Source organism: Glycine max, chromosome 15 (assembly GCF_000004515.6).
Source record: "Glycine max cultivar Williams 82 chromosome 15, Glycine_max_v4.0, whole genome shotgun sequence".
Taxonomy (NCBI): Eukaryota; Viridiplantae; Streptophyta; class Magnoliopsida; order Fabales; family Fabaceae; genus Glycine; species Glycine max.
This window is the reverse complement of record NC_038251.2, coordinates 2,853,351-2,867,445: the sequence shown is the minus strand read 5'-3', so window position 1 is coordinate 2,867,445 and position 14,095 is coordinate 2,853,351. Positions and strand designations below refer to the sequence as shown.

At 32.4% G+C, this 14,095-nt stretch overlaps 3 protein-coding genes across 3 annotated transcripts; all 3 read right to left on the bottom strand.

The window, feature by feature from the left end:
• Positions 1-810: 810 nt before the first annotated feature.
• LOC100776614 (zinc transporter 1) lies at positions 811-2,567 on the bottom strand. The gene is made up of 2 exons (XM_003546961.3): positions 1,867-2,567; positions 811-1,367 (listed from the first exon to the last, which is right to left on the bottom strand). Exons 1-2 carry the CDS (start codon positions 2,495-2,497, stop codon positions 970-972), a joined length of 1,029 nt encoding a protein of 342 aa, XP_003547009.1. The 5' UTR covers positions 2,498-2,567; the 3' UTR covers positions 811-969.
• Positions 2,568-4,286: 1,719 nt separating this feature from the next.
• Positions 4,287-5,956, bottom strand: LOC100788541 (zinc transporter 1-like). Its single transcript, NM_001317485.2, has 2 exons — positions 5,301-5,956; positions 4,287-4,836 (listed from the first exon to the last, which is right to left on the bottom strand). The coding sequence occupies exons 1-2, from the start codon at positions 5,944-5,946 to the stop codon at positions 4,445-4,447; spliced, it is 1,038 nt and encodes a 345-aa protein (NP_001304414.2). The 5' UTR covers positions 5,947-5,956; the 3' UTR covers positions 4,287-4,444.
• A 5,458-nt stretch (positions 5,957-11,414) lies between these two features.
• LOC100784822 (E3 ubiquitin-protein ligase RDUF2) lies at positions 11,415-12,750 on the bottom strand. Its single transcript, XM_003547190.3, has one exon. It carries the CDS (start codon positions 12,477-12,479, stop codon positions 11,535-11,537), a length of 945 nt encoding a protein of 314 aa, XP_003547238.1. The 5' UTR covers positions 12,480-12,750; the 3' UTR covers positions 11,415-11,534.
• Positions 12,751-14,095: the final 1,345 nt, after the last annotated feature.

Here is a 14,095-nt window from a genome sequence, read left to right as displayed (position 1 = left end):
TAATATTGACAATTGATTCGCAGCTCATTATCTGGCCCTTTCATCATATAATATTATTCCCGTTCACAATAATTCACTAATTATATTATTTAAATATCATTCACCATCATAAATATTATATCCAAAAAATGAATTCACCCATATCGTTTTCAGTTTGTAGGTTCTACTATATATATATATATATATATATATATGCGCGCGCGCAAATACCTGTATAAAAGCTGTAGCATATGATATGAAAAATGTCTGTTGACCAGTACGAATCAACGAGATTAATGTCTGCATTTATTCTTTCTTTGAAGCCAACTATGGAATTTGCATTAATTACTTACAGAGTACAACATTAAAAACCTGGTGTTTGAAAAGGGAAGCTAAATACAAGAAACATTAAGTGCTCAGATTTCCATTTGTCATGTTATATATCCAATAGTACATCCTTTATGTCCTCCATTAATGATATAGTGTGCTTGAGTGAGTCTTTACAAACTTGATTTTGAATGATTTTCATTTTATAAAATTAATTTTAGTTAAAATTGAGTTTAAAATTAAGTGGTTTCTATATTTAGAAGATTACCTTTGTAACTAGCAAGATAATTTTTATCTTAACGAAAATTGGAAGTGTTAATGTAAATATGAGAAAAGATGACTGTTACGAAATTATATTGCACAAATCTCATGTATGAACAATATAAGATGACTTTGTCCAATAAAAAATGAACAAGTACTTGAATTCATGCACCGATGCGATTTTTTATGAAAAAGAACTTTGTAACAAATACCATCACTCTATAAACATTGAGGGTCCATTAACAATATATATTACACGACATATTACATAGTATTTTATGTATTGAGAATCCGAACACAGAAACTAAATTATGTGCATTCATCATAGGTGTCACACGCACAATTTCGTAGAACAATATTAAAAAACAAAGAAAAACAGGAATTGGAAGATGATGATGATGATCAGTCCCAGATCATGACTACTGCTATAACAGCAACACCAGAAAGCACAGCGAGAAACCTAAACCAGGGGGTGTCGAAACTGCTGGTCGTCCCGGCCTGCTGTTTGAAGCCTTTGGATATTAAATGATTGATGGCAACATAGATGAAAACCCCACAAGCAACACCCATTGTTATAGCAAACATCCAATCTGCGGTGCTTCCTTGTGTTGTGGCATCTATGGCAATGCCAATCCCCACACCAATGGGGCTTGACACAGCAAAGGCAAAAGAATATACTGCCGTTGTTAATAAGGGTCTCTTGGGTAACATCCTAAGCAAAGCAATTCCCATTGCAATTGCAGCAAATATCTTGTGCAAGGATATTGTCCATAAGTTCCTCCATGCTTCTGCCTTCGTACCTGAATATTAGTTAAACAAGTTTACATATATATATATACAACAACAACAACAACGCCTTATCCCACTAGATGGGATCGGCTACATGGATCAACTTCCGCCATAATGTTCTATCAAGTTTACATATATATATATAATTAAATAAATAATTTATTTAGTTCCTCAACTATACATTTGAGTGTTGATCACCAATTTAGTTCATAAATATATAAATGTTATGACAAATTAGTTCCTAAACAACAAATATTTTTTACTAAAGATAATTTTATTTGAACAGTTAAAATTATTAGGAGTAACAAAATTCTCCCTAAATATATTTTATACAATTGAATATCTAGAACTAGAATTTAAAATACTGATTAAGTTAAAATAATTTGATACTAAGAAAAACAATAATCAAGATGAGTATATATGAAGTGGTGAAAATAATATCCTGTTCTCACAAAGAGACCATCCTTGTGAGTTGTGATTTGTTTTGAAGGTGAAGGAGAGAAAATTAACCTGCAACTCCAACGGCAATGCCCTCAAAAAGCGAATGGAAACACAGTGCAAGGATGAGTAGAATGGTGTCTCCCACAGAAGAAGTCTTCAATAATGCCGGGTTTGTTGTCTCCACTGCACAGTGATCTCTAGCTTGGTCATGTTGCTCTTGGGGTGCTTTCCCTCCTTCCAGTTCCACCACTTTGGGCTTCTTCTGGCTATTGCTGGTGACAAAATTCACAACGCAGTCACCAAACATGGTGAGAAGGTATCCAGATGAAGCGAGCATGAAGGCAAAAGGGTAAGCTTTTGTGGTGAGTTCTCGGAAGGTCTCATCGGAATCGCTCAAGAAATGCATCAAGGAGGTTCCCAAGAAAACCCCACCAGCGAACTGAGTCCCCAACACAAGAAAAGTGTCGTTCCAGCGGAAGAAGTAAGGAGACACCCCACCAGCGAAAGTGGTCACAAGCAAGATGATCAAACACCATAGTTTCACCAGGATCAGACCCCGAGAATACAAATCTCCGCTGTCAGAACCACCTCCTCCTCCTCCGTGAGCCTTTATTGGATAGAGGAGCGAGGCTAAGAGGCACACAACGAGGAAAGTTGATACGAGGTTCTTCATTTTCAAAGAAGCGACTGATGAAACCATGTATTATTCTATTCTCCTCTGCAACTCCTGATATCTGAATAATCTGAACTTGTTGCTTTAATTGTGTCGATTAAGTACTCGATTCTATTGTGTTCATTTATACAATAATCACATTATAGTTTGTATTAAACTTGCACTGCAACTGTGAGGGATGCATATGTTGTATTGTAGCATTTGTACTATGCACAGAGATTGGCGTCAGCATGCATTCAGTCAAAGTTTAACTAGTAAAATTTTAGTAAAACTATTCTACTCAAACCAGTATATTCTTACAAATTGGACACGACTTGAATATAATTTGCCTTACATATTTACGTTTCAAATATGCCCCCGTCATCAAATTGTATGTTCCCGTGAATTCCATCGTATCTGTCCCTTTCATTGTCATTTTTTACTTAGAGGAATAAATGAGACAACAGAGAGATGAGGACAATTCAGAAGCTTATAATTCAAACAAATTATTGGGAAAACACGTATGCAAGAGATACCAAAGAGTATGACTCAAGGACGATAATATTAACTAGTTTTCAAACAAAAAATTACTAAAATGAATTAATTAAGATATGCTTGTACATGGAAAAAAAATAATTAAAGTGAGATAGCTTCTGTTATACCTTTAATTTTGGAGCAACGTCCCCCAAGCATAAGGTAGCTTAAAACCCACAATATAAATTAGGAATCAATCAACTCATATACATTAATTTTAAAAAATAATGACAATCAAACCAGAGAACTTACTTAAAAATAAGGAAACTAAGAAATGGGGAACCAAAATCATCGGTCACCTTCAGTACCACTAAGAAATGGAGTATTTAGATATGCATTAAGTAAAATATGAACTAAAATCAATCTGAAAACAACTTAGTCAAAATCTATATTCAATTGAGAGGGTGCATTGCACTCCCTCACTCCCTTACTTTTACTTTTAAAAAATTACACAGAAATATCTTATATATATATATATATAATCTTTCTAATTTTATATATTTTAACCTCTTACCTTTAATTTTTCACTCCACTCATGCATGTATTTATTTTTATTTTAGTATTTAATTTAAAAGTTTAACCCTGTCTTTTTTTCCGATGATTATCTATCCTATTTTAAATGTGCATATTTTACGCCTTGACTTAGCGTCCCAGATTTACTGATCACATGTCCTTCAATATAAAATGGTCCTTTTTCAGTGTTGATTCTCCACATCTTTATATATATTTACCTTTTCAAAGTTGATTTTATGATTTTTTTTTTATTTAACTTTTATTTTTGTATGATCAATCAACGATTTAAAAAAAATCCTAAGCTTAAAATTGATATTTAAATTCCAAATAAGTGATTATGTAAATTTTATTTGCACTTACGTATTTTGAAATATATTCGTCAAAATTAAGTTCGAGTATCAACCCAAATTAACACGCGCGGAGAAATTATCATTTTCTCTTTTTATTTAAAATTTTAATTATGTATCATTTCATTGTTAGTTATATTCTATAACTATACATTGAGTATATATTAATCAAGTTTATTTTCATGCATAATCATAAATTAAATTCTAACTCATATTTAAAAGACTTAATTATTTTCTACGATCAACAACAATATTTATAAGCATGATTTTATCTTTTGTATTTATAATTTATTTTATCTTAATATATCCAACGCTAACTAATACAAGGATTAAAATGAAATCAGATTAAAAAACAATGGCCTTTCGGTCGGCATTCTTCGCTGTCTCTTAATTGCACAATGGATAATTGAAGAAGGAACCTGAACAATTAGTTTCACCTGATAGAAAGAACAAAGACTATAAATTTTTATTCAAAATATTAAACGAACGTTTAATATTGTGGCGAGCATATAATGGTACATTCATCATAATTATCACACACGCACAATTTCGTAGAACAATTATTAATGAACAAAGAAAAACAGGAATTGAAACATGATGATCAGTCCCAGATCATGACTACAGCTATAACAGCAACACCAGAAAGCACGGCGACAAACCTAAACCAGGGAGTGTCGTAACGTGTTGTCTTGTGTGGTTTGAAGCCTTTGGATATTAAATGATTGATAGCAACATAGATGAAGACCCCACAAGCAATACCCATTGTTATAGCGAACATCCAATCTGCGGTGCTTCCTTGTGTTGTGGCATTTATGGCAATGCCAATCCCCACACCAATGGGGCTTGAGACAGCAAAGGCCAATGAATATGCTGCTGTTGTTACAAAGGGTCTCTTAGGTAACATCCTTAGCAAAGCAATTCCCATTGCAATAGCAGCAAATATCTTGTGCAAGGATATTGTCCATAAGTTCCTCCATGCGTCCGCCTTAGTACCTGAATGATATATTAGTTAATTAAACAAGTTTACTTATTATTAATCTGAATTTGAAGTATCATAAATTAAACCATAATCAGAATAAAGGGAAACAGATTGGAGTTCCCAATAAGTAATAATCAAATTGGTATATATTCCACACGAAATGAACAACGTGGAAATACTAATTAAGTCCTATTTGATTTGAGAAAATGATTGTTGTTTTTATTCCTAACTTGTTCAAAAGTAATTATAAAGATTTGTATATGAAATTATGAAATTTTACATAGTTTTGAACCATCATGGTTCCAATTATTACATAAATTCCTACTATCATCGTCTTAATTAATCTCTACGTGACACATGCATATAGTTAGATTTTATGAATATTCTTTCTTATAAACTAAAAACTAGACTAAGTAATAATTTCTTGTGAAGAGTCTTGTGATTTGTTTTTAAGGTGAGGGAGAGAAAACCAACTTACCTGCAACTCCAACTGCAATGCCCTCAAAAACTGAATGGAAACACAGTGCAAGGATGAGTAGAATGGTGTCTCCAACAGAAGAAGTCTTCAATAATACAGGGTTTGTTGTCTCCGCCACTGCGCAATGATCTCTGGCTTGGTCATGCTCATGCTCTTGGGGTGGTGTTGTCCCTCCTTCCAGTTCCACCACTTTGGCTTCCCTCTTGCTATTGCTGGTGACATAAGTGATAACACAGTCACCAAGCATGGTGAGAAGGTACCCAGATGAAGCCAGCATATAGGCAAAAGGGTAAGATTTTGTGGTAAGGTCTCGGAAGGTCTCATCAGAATCGCTCAAGAAATGCATCAAAGAGGTTCCCAAGAAAACCCCACCAGCGAACTGAGTCCCCAAAAGAAGAAAAGACTCGTTCCAACGGTAGAAGTAAGGAGAAACCCCACCAGCGAAAGTGCTCACAAGGAAGATGATCAAACACCATATTTTCACCACGATCAGACCCCGAGAATGCAAACCTTCGCTATCAGATTCATCGTCATGAGAATCACCGCTTCCTCCGTGAGCCTTGATTGGACAGAGGAACGACGAGGCTAAGAGGCACAAAACAAGGAACGTTGACTTGATGATCTTCATTTTGTTGGAAGAAGCCATGGGCTATTCTATTCTCCGGTGCTATTGATATCCAAATAATCTGATCATGTTGCTTTAATTGTGTAAGTACTATTATTTTTCTTAACCATCTAATTCATAAATAAAAAAATATGATTAATCTAGAATTCTTAAGCATTTAATTCTTTAAATAAAATTTAATCAATAATTATTTATATTAATGATCAAATTCAATATTATTTAAATAATCTAATTTTAAATTTAACATATTAATCATGTCTAATCATATTTTTATTTTTATATAAAGTACTTTTTGTTTGTATTGTATGTGTTAATTAACTAAATTAAGTATGATTTGGTACAACAATTGTACTGCATTTTTGGGGGATGCGTATTGTAGCATTTGTACTGCACACTACACAGCTAGCGATGGGCGTCAGCATGCATCTATTTTTTTTTAGATTTATGTATAAAAATGATAAAAATAAATAAGTAAATAAAATATTAAAATATTTGTATAGGATATCAAATATTTAAGGGATGTTTATTTCACAAACTAAATTATATTCATGAGAATGATGTTCATGGGAATATTATTATTGGAAATGATATTTTTATCAACATATTTGATAACTACTTAACATTTCTTGAAGATTTTAAAATTTATTTCAATTAAAAAATAAATAAATAAAAATCAAGATAGAATATAGTAAAAGTGGAAAGTTATTTCAAAAAATAAATCTCATTCTCGTGAGAATATAGGATTCACATCCTTTTACATAGAAAAAAAAATCTTATCCCCAAATACAATAGTGGAGCTTCTTAGGAGTAGGGGGCAGCCATGGCTCCCTAAATCTTTCCATCCCTTTCTTTATGAATAAAATTTTTAAGTAAATTTACATATGCTTATTTAATCGCTTGACCCTTAAAATTTTGGGATAAGATCTCAACACTAACAATAAATTTGTATGACTTGAATAAATACACTCTTAAGAAAAGTGTATGTAATTAGGATTTCAATAATGAATTTTAAAAGATTTTTTTTATAAAAAAATCATGTAGTATTTAATCAAGACTTTTAAACAATTAAAATAAATTTTGTGATATTCAATCAAGATTATCATGATTTTTTAAAAAATACAATAAAATTCATTAGTATTCGATGAATTAAAATTTTTCATAACTTATAAAAAATCTTTTGGTATTTAAAAGTATATAGATTTGAGTAGATTGTTTTTTATAATAGACTTTGGTGGATTTTTTACTTTTTAGTAGAAAAATACTCATAAAACAATCTCACCTAAATTTTTGAGATTTTGTTAGACTATTTCTTTCTTTTACCATCAGACTTTTCTTTCTTGTATCAATGTAAAATTACTCAAGACATCCAAAATATGTAAGCCAAAATCCCCACAATTTATGTCTCACATATGCATGTGCTTGTGGTTTGGGAATTCAAGTCTTTCCATGTAAAGTATTGACACCAATGACTTTTTTTGGTAGCAAATAGAAACACATTGATTATCAGGTACCAGGAGTACCGTGAGGGAATTCATTTCCCAGCATAACTCAAGTTTGTCCCAAAACTTTGCAATGAAAACCTTTGCCCACCAAAAGTCCAAAAGAAACAGCTATATAAATCAATCTTTCTACACAACACCTTCAAACAAGCTCACAACAACACAAGGACCAAACCATATAAAATGAAAGTTTCTTTCCAATGTCATTAGATTCCGAAGAAGGCAATCATACAATCCACCAAAAAAAAAGAAATCACATCCGCACAAAGTATTTTTATTTACATAATTTGGATGTGATTTCTTCTTTATTCGTTGAAGGCAGTTATATTATTTGTTAGTAACTGTTTGGGTTCTTTATTTATTAGTAACTGTTTTTCATTTCATTCATATTATGTATAATAATTGTTATCTCGAGTGAAAGCACATAAGGTTTATCCACGACATTCTTTCATATTTGAGGTATATATATACATTTTATTGATTAAGAAAAAAGACTTATAATTTCACTTTAATTCTATCTAGTTTAATTTTCTAAGACTTTTTTTAAAAAAAAGTTGATTATATTATTTTTTAAAAATAAATAAATAAATTTGGTAATGTCGCTCGTTGTGTTTTTTCTACTCGAAACACTTGACATATTAATTTCATTCTAAATATTAGAGTACTTAAGTTAGAATTGGGATATAGAATAATTTTAAAGATTAAAAGTGAGAAAAGTAGAAATTTGATAAAATTATAAAATATAAGATAAAGTTTTTTTAATAGTAAAGATTAAGGGTTGACGAGGAAATCAAAATAATAATAATAATATATATATTAAAAGATAATTCAAAAATATATTACGTAAGTACTAAACGAATAACAATAAATTACAAACATATAATAATAATGATAATAATAAATTACAATTTATTATTAATGTCTGGATATTTTTGTCATACTTTTTATACTTTTAGGGACTAAATTTTGTATTTTTATCTTTCAGGGACGCATTGTTAGCGAAGTCAAAAACAAAAATTCAAAAAAATATTATGACAAATATGTCCATATGCTGGCAATCAACGTTGACAATCATTTGAGTGACAAATTTGTCCTTCTATGTCACGTAGGTGACTTTATTAACGGGTGACGGACGGAAGTTAACGACAGAATATATTTATCGCACTTTTTACATTTTTGGGGACTAAATTTTGTATTTTTATCTTTCAGAAACACATTTATCAATAAATTACAAATTAAAGGACAAAAATGACTATTTATCCTTATTATTATAATGGATTAGGCTATTGGCTCGGAAACCAAACTCATTAACCTATAACCTATAAGTTATACGAACGGAGCTGAAAAGACTCTCCCATCTAGTTACGTTTCATAGTAGTCCGTGTGAATTGGAACTCCGAGCTAAATAGGTCATCCACAAAGCTTGCTTCATATACCTAGCTCTACTCCTAGCTCCATTAAAAATTGAAAGGTTTTGTATTTTTTGACTATTTATCGACTCACCAAAAAATGAGCTAGGGCAGTGTGTTTTGTATTTTTTGCCATTTCATAGTGAATCAATTTGAGAAAATTAGGAAGGTCCACTTTGAGGTTTGAGTTCACAGTATAATCTTCATTTAAAACATTACGATGAGAACTTACTATTTAATCATTAATATAAATGAAAAAGAATAAGAATGTAACAACATACAACAAAGTGGCAAGTACCTTATGATAAAAGAAATGACAGAATTTACATACTTAATTATCTTTCTGCCAATAGTCGTAACTATAAGCTTGATATGTTTTTTAAAATAGTTTGGGTGTCTCATAAGCAATTTTATAATATAAATGGAAAAGAATAACAATATAACAACATACAATAAAGTGGCAAGCGCCTTATGGTAAAAGAAATGACAGAATTCACATACTTATTCTCTTTCTGCCAATAGTCTAACTATAAGCTTAATAAGCTTTTTAAAAGAGTTTGGATGTCTCATAACCAACCTTAATTATATGTTTAGACCATATTTTTGGCAAATATACAAAATGGCTAATTCTTAACAACTTAACAAGTAATATAAAACAAATAACTTTCCAGCCAAAATTTGACGCATGCCTTTATGCATGCAATATTAAGTAATTCAGAAAATGGTTAATTAAGTTTTTAGTCTTTAAATTTTTTTGAAAATTAATTTTAGTCCCAAAATTTTAATTTTTAGTCCTTAAACAAAAGTTTGAATCTATTATTTTTATTTTTTAATAACATTTCAAGGACTTAAAATTAAATTTTTAAAAATTTTTGAGACTAAAATCGTTAATGAAAAAAAGTTGAGAGAGATTGACAATCAGATAAAGGTTGAAGGACTAGAAACTTTAATAAAAAAAAAAAAAAGTTAAGAGACTTTAACTAATCAAACAAAAATTTAAAAACTAAAAATTTGATTAATCCTTAACAAAATCTATAGAAACTAATTCAAAACAAGTAACTTTGACTTCAAATATGTGTCACACTTATCATACAATCAATTTTTTAACACTATAACTTTAAAAATAGTCTAGATTTCTTTTAATTGCTCATAAAACCTTAAGTTTTTTTTTTTATATTTCTTCAAAGTCATTGGATACTTGATGAAAATCGTAGCTCGAATGTAGCTGGTTTTGGAGGATATTAAAAGTTAGAACTACTTTCTCCTAACCAAGCTAACTCATCGACAAACACCATGGGTCCATCCATATATACATTTCTTTGGGAAAAGAAAAAAAAAAATACATTAGAAGATTCATTCCCCTCCCGTTATTACCATGTAGGATTTCGCCACAACTAGCGAATTCAGGATTCCCCTGGCCGCCCCCATCGACGTTGACTTGGTCCAACGGAGCAGAGGACATCCAATATTTTGCCAACTAGTCGATATAATATTAGGATTTTTTTTTCTCTCTTGTTTTTTGGTACATTCAATAAACTATCTTCTAATATTATAAATGAGTTTCAAAAGTCAACTAGTTTAGGGTTAGTCTGACAGTTCTCTAATATTTAAAATTCAAAGGTAATGGCAGTGCTGAAAGATTTGAAGGTTTGAAGTGATCTTCCACCATGTAATAAGTTGTTAATATTCCCATTCTAAATGCTTCTGTAATTGTGAGGCCTTTTTTGTTTAAAAAATAAAATAGATTTATGCTTTGTCGGTCAAAGATGGGAAAATACTTATTAACAAAAACAAGGGCAAAGGATAGTGGTCGAGAAAGCTTCAACTTTAGTTGGCTGAAGGCCTGAACCAGGCGTGCCAAAATTTAGAATTGACTACTCAGGTTGAAGTGCGAGACAGTTGTCAAATTCAATCCCCGGAGTACGATTAGTGAAAAATGTTTAACCAAGTCCTTTTGGAAAAGTTCAAAGCGGTTAAGGTTACAATCGAAAAAATCAACAGGGCATGCAATGCCAAGTTAATAAACCTTTTTATGGATTCATTCCACAACACTGCCAAGTGCCAGGGAGTTTAGGGAACCCCACAGCTAGCGGATACAGCACATCCATCCATAGATATATGATAGCATATCATAGCCAAAAAGACTAACGTTAAGAAAAGGGAAAAATAACCTTTATCTTTTGACAACTAGGACTATGATTAGGAGTGAAAAAACAAAGCGAAGAAAAAAGGAATTCATTCATGAAAGATGAAACGCATGATATGCAAAGTGTCATCATCATCATCAGGCCAACAGGCCAACATGACCATAATTCCAATAATCATCAGCACCAGCAAAAAGTTAGCTCCAAGAGTAGAATGAATGCCGCGAATATGGCACACAGATTCGGTATTCCCTTTTGTTCTGCTGAATTTTGGAATAATAACGATCAATATCTCCTTTCATCAAAGAATTTGCGGCTAAAACATACTATATGAACATTAAACAAATCAAGTAATTAAAGCCTGGGTTCTTCCCCCAAAACGTATGTTCTACTGCAAGAATAATCTTTCTCTCGAGTCCCCTTCGGTGAATCGTGTCTGGAGAAAAACATCTATTGATATAACGCAAAATGCAAAGACATTTCGAATCAGTTCTATGCCCATTTACAATAAGAATCTCAAATTGAAAGCTTGTTTTCCAAAACCAACTCCATCCAAATCAATTTCCCAAGACCCAGGTTCTAGTACTTCTTCTTCTATTGAAGAGTGAAGTTGAAAGGCTACGGCTTCTAGTCAAAGCCCCAATTCTCCCAAACAAATTGCGGAAAATTCTCCCAAATCCACCACGACTTTCCCTAACTCTGCCGCCTCCAACAGCCAGAGAGATTCTTCGAGAACCTTCGTTGGAGTTCCCGCCACTCTCCATCTCCGTGTACACCACTGGCAAAGGGCTCTCGCCGGCGAACCTCCCGACGGCGAATCCGCCGCCCGGCAACCTCCATATGGTCAAGCCTACCGCCTCCTCCTCGATCTGGCCGGCGACTCTGGTTTCCGGCGCGGCTTGCTCCGACGGCAACTCGTGGCGGCACACCGGACACGAGTTTCGCATCGAGAGCCATGGAAGAATGCAATCGGAGTGGTAGAGGTGCTTGCACGGCATCTCACGCGCCAACTCGCCTAGCTCGAAGGCCTCCTTGCACACAGCGCAGGTCGTCTCCGACGCGACGTGAGACTCGGTGATTTCCAACGTCGGCATTGACTCTATCGCCGCCTTCGACGCCGGCGGATTCTCCGGCCTTCCCAAGCCGTTTATCTCGATCTGCGAAACCTGCTCCAGCAACCGGTCGAATCCCGATCCGAGCAGAAACTCCGACATGGTGGACGGCAGCGGGCGGAGCCCCTCGCCGTCGAATCCGTCGTAGTATAACTCAAAGCTGCTCTCCTCGTCCTCCCCCGGTCCACGGAGCACGATCACCGGGTTGAACGGCGAGTGGCTCCCGGCGTTGCGGCGGCGGCGGCGGAACCCCTGCCTTGCCGATTGCCCGGCGGTGACCTTTTCGACGAAGCCGCCATGGCAGCGGGGGCACACGACGTCGTTCTGGTCGTGGATGTGAACGAAGCGCGTGCAACTGTAGCACCAATACGACGTCGTGTCCGAGTTCATTTTTGGAATGCAGAAGTTAGGAGTGATTGACGAAATGAAATTTGAATTAGCGAAGAGATGAGATGAGGAATAGAGAGTGTCTATTTAAAAGAGGAAAATACACGCTAATTTCTAATTTCTCATTAATTTATTGGATTCATTCATAAATCTGTATTAGAGCGGATTAATGACGAATGATGTTTATTATTGTCAGAGCTGACAGCAACCTAAGCCAGTCGCAAAAAGGATAAGATTTATTTCATTTCATACGCTAAATATTAAATGTTTGTTTATTTATTTTAAGATATAATTTAATATTATTATAAAATGCAAGAGTATTTGTGGCAAATTAAAAATACCATCGGGTACAAGTGGAGACTGAGACAAACACGCTAAGGGCTGGATCATGAACTTGATTTAAACAATGTACCTTCATTTAATCAAATTATTTTTCTACATGACAATTGCCCTATTCTTTCACTTTATAACCACTCCTGCACTACACTAATCAATCATGATTTTTGTTTACGATAACAATAAATAAATGTATTAATGGGAATAAGTTAATGCGACAAATTCAGTTATTCCAACTAAATTGTTTTAAATTAATTTAATTGATTGATTTATTTTACTTTAAATTTAGTATAATTGATTTGATTCTTAAATTTATATCTTTAACGCAAATGAACTTGATAAATTTTTATTTTTAATTTTTTAAATCTAGGCATTCTAGACTTTAATTTTACTAATACTTCCTATAAAAAAATTCTAATATTTAGATTTCTTATCTATTTTTTCATTTCATTAAAAAATTATTTGATATTATAAATTGTGTTTTATTATGTTTAGCATAAAAAAATTTATAATATTTTAAATAAAATTTAATTAGCTATAATTATAGAAAAATATAAATTAATAAAAATAATAACAATGCATGGAATTTATTTATTTTTTATTTAAAATAATTAACGAGTAAATAACTTTTTAATGTTTTTTTACAGTAACTTTTTAATGTTTAGTAGTATAGATTTCAGAAAATCATATAAACAAAAGATAATATTTTGATGAAGGCACTAAAAGTATAATAATTTAAATTTTAGTTTAATTTGACGATGAGAATCAAGTCAACCTAATCTCATTTAAATGAATTATGTTTGAATTTGTTGGAAAAAATAACTAAACCAGCATAATTAAATATAGTCAAATTAAATCTATTTATTCTATCAAATCAATATAATTAAGCATAAACATGTTTAAATTAAATATTTTTTTAGAATATATGATAATGCATATTTTAAAGATTTTAAAATTAAATATTTAATGTTTTTAATATATGATAGACACATCATAATAATAATAATAATAATTTTCTATTGAATTTTCCATTTTCGTTTTCGAAGACATCAGAACATGCATAATTGGAGGTGCTTTCTTTCCTTTCAGTAGTGATGTTTTATTGATATAATTATTTGGAAGGCAGTGTTTTATTGTGATATTTAACAGCCACTAAAATTATATCCATAAGATTAAAGATTAATTCCTTTCCATGATTGATTCCAACTAGCACGAGAATCTGAATTCAATTCCAAAACGTACATACACGCGTTGAGTAATCCATTGACCACTTCAAGACAGGG

Excerpts from the sequence above, each read along its gene's own strand:
- LOC100776614 (XM_003546961.3), bottom strand. The coding sequence starts at position 2,497 with ATGGTTTCATCAGTCGCTTCTTTGAAAATGAAGAACCTCGTATCAACT. Across the intron at positions 1,368-1,866 it reads CATTGCCGTTGGAGTTGCAG|GTACGAAGGCAGAAGCATGG; the intron begins GTTAATTTTCTC and ends ACTAATATTCAG.
- LOC100788541 (NM_001317485.2), bottom strand. The coding sequence starts at position 5,946 with ATGGCTTCTTCCAACAAAATGAAGATCATCAAGTCAACGTTCCTTGTT. Across the intron at positions 4,837-5,300 it reads CATTGCAGTTGGAGTTGCAG|GTACTAAGGCGGACGCATGG; the intron begins GTAAGTTGGTTT and ends TATATCATTCAG.
- LOC100784822 (XM_003547190.3), bottom strand. The coding sequence starts at position 12,479 with ATGAACTCGGACACGACGTCGTATTGGTGCTACAGTTGCACGCGCTTC.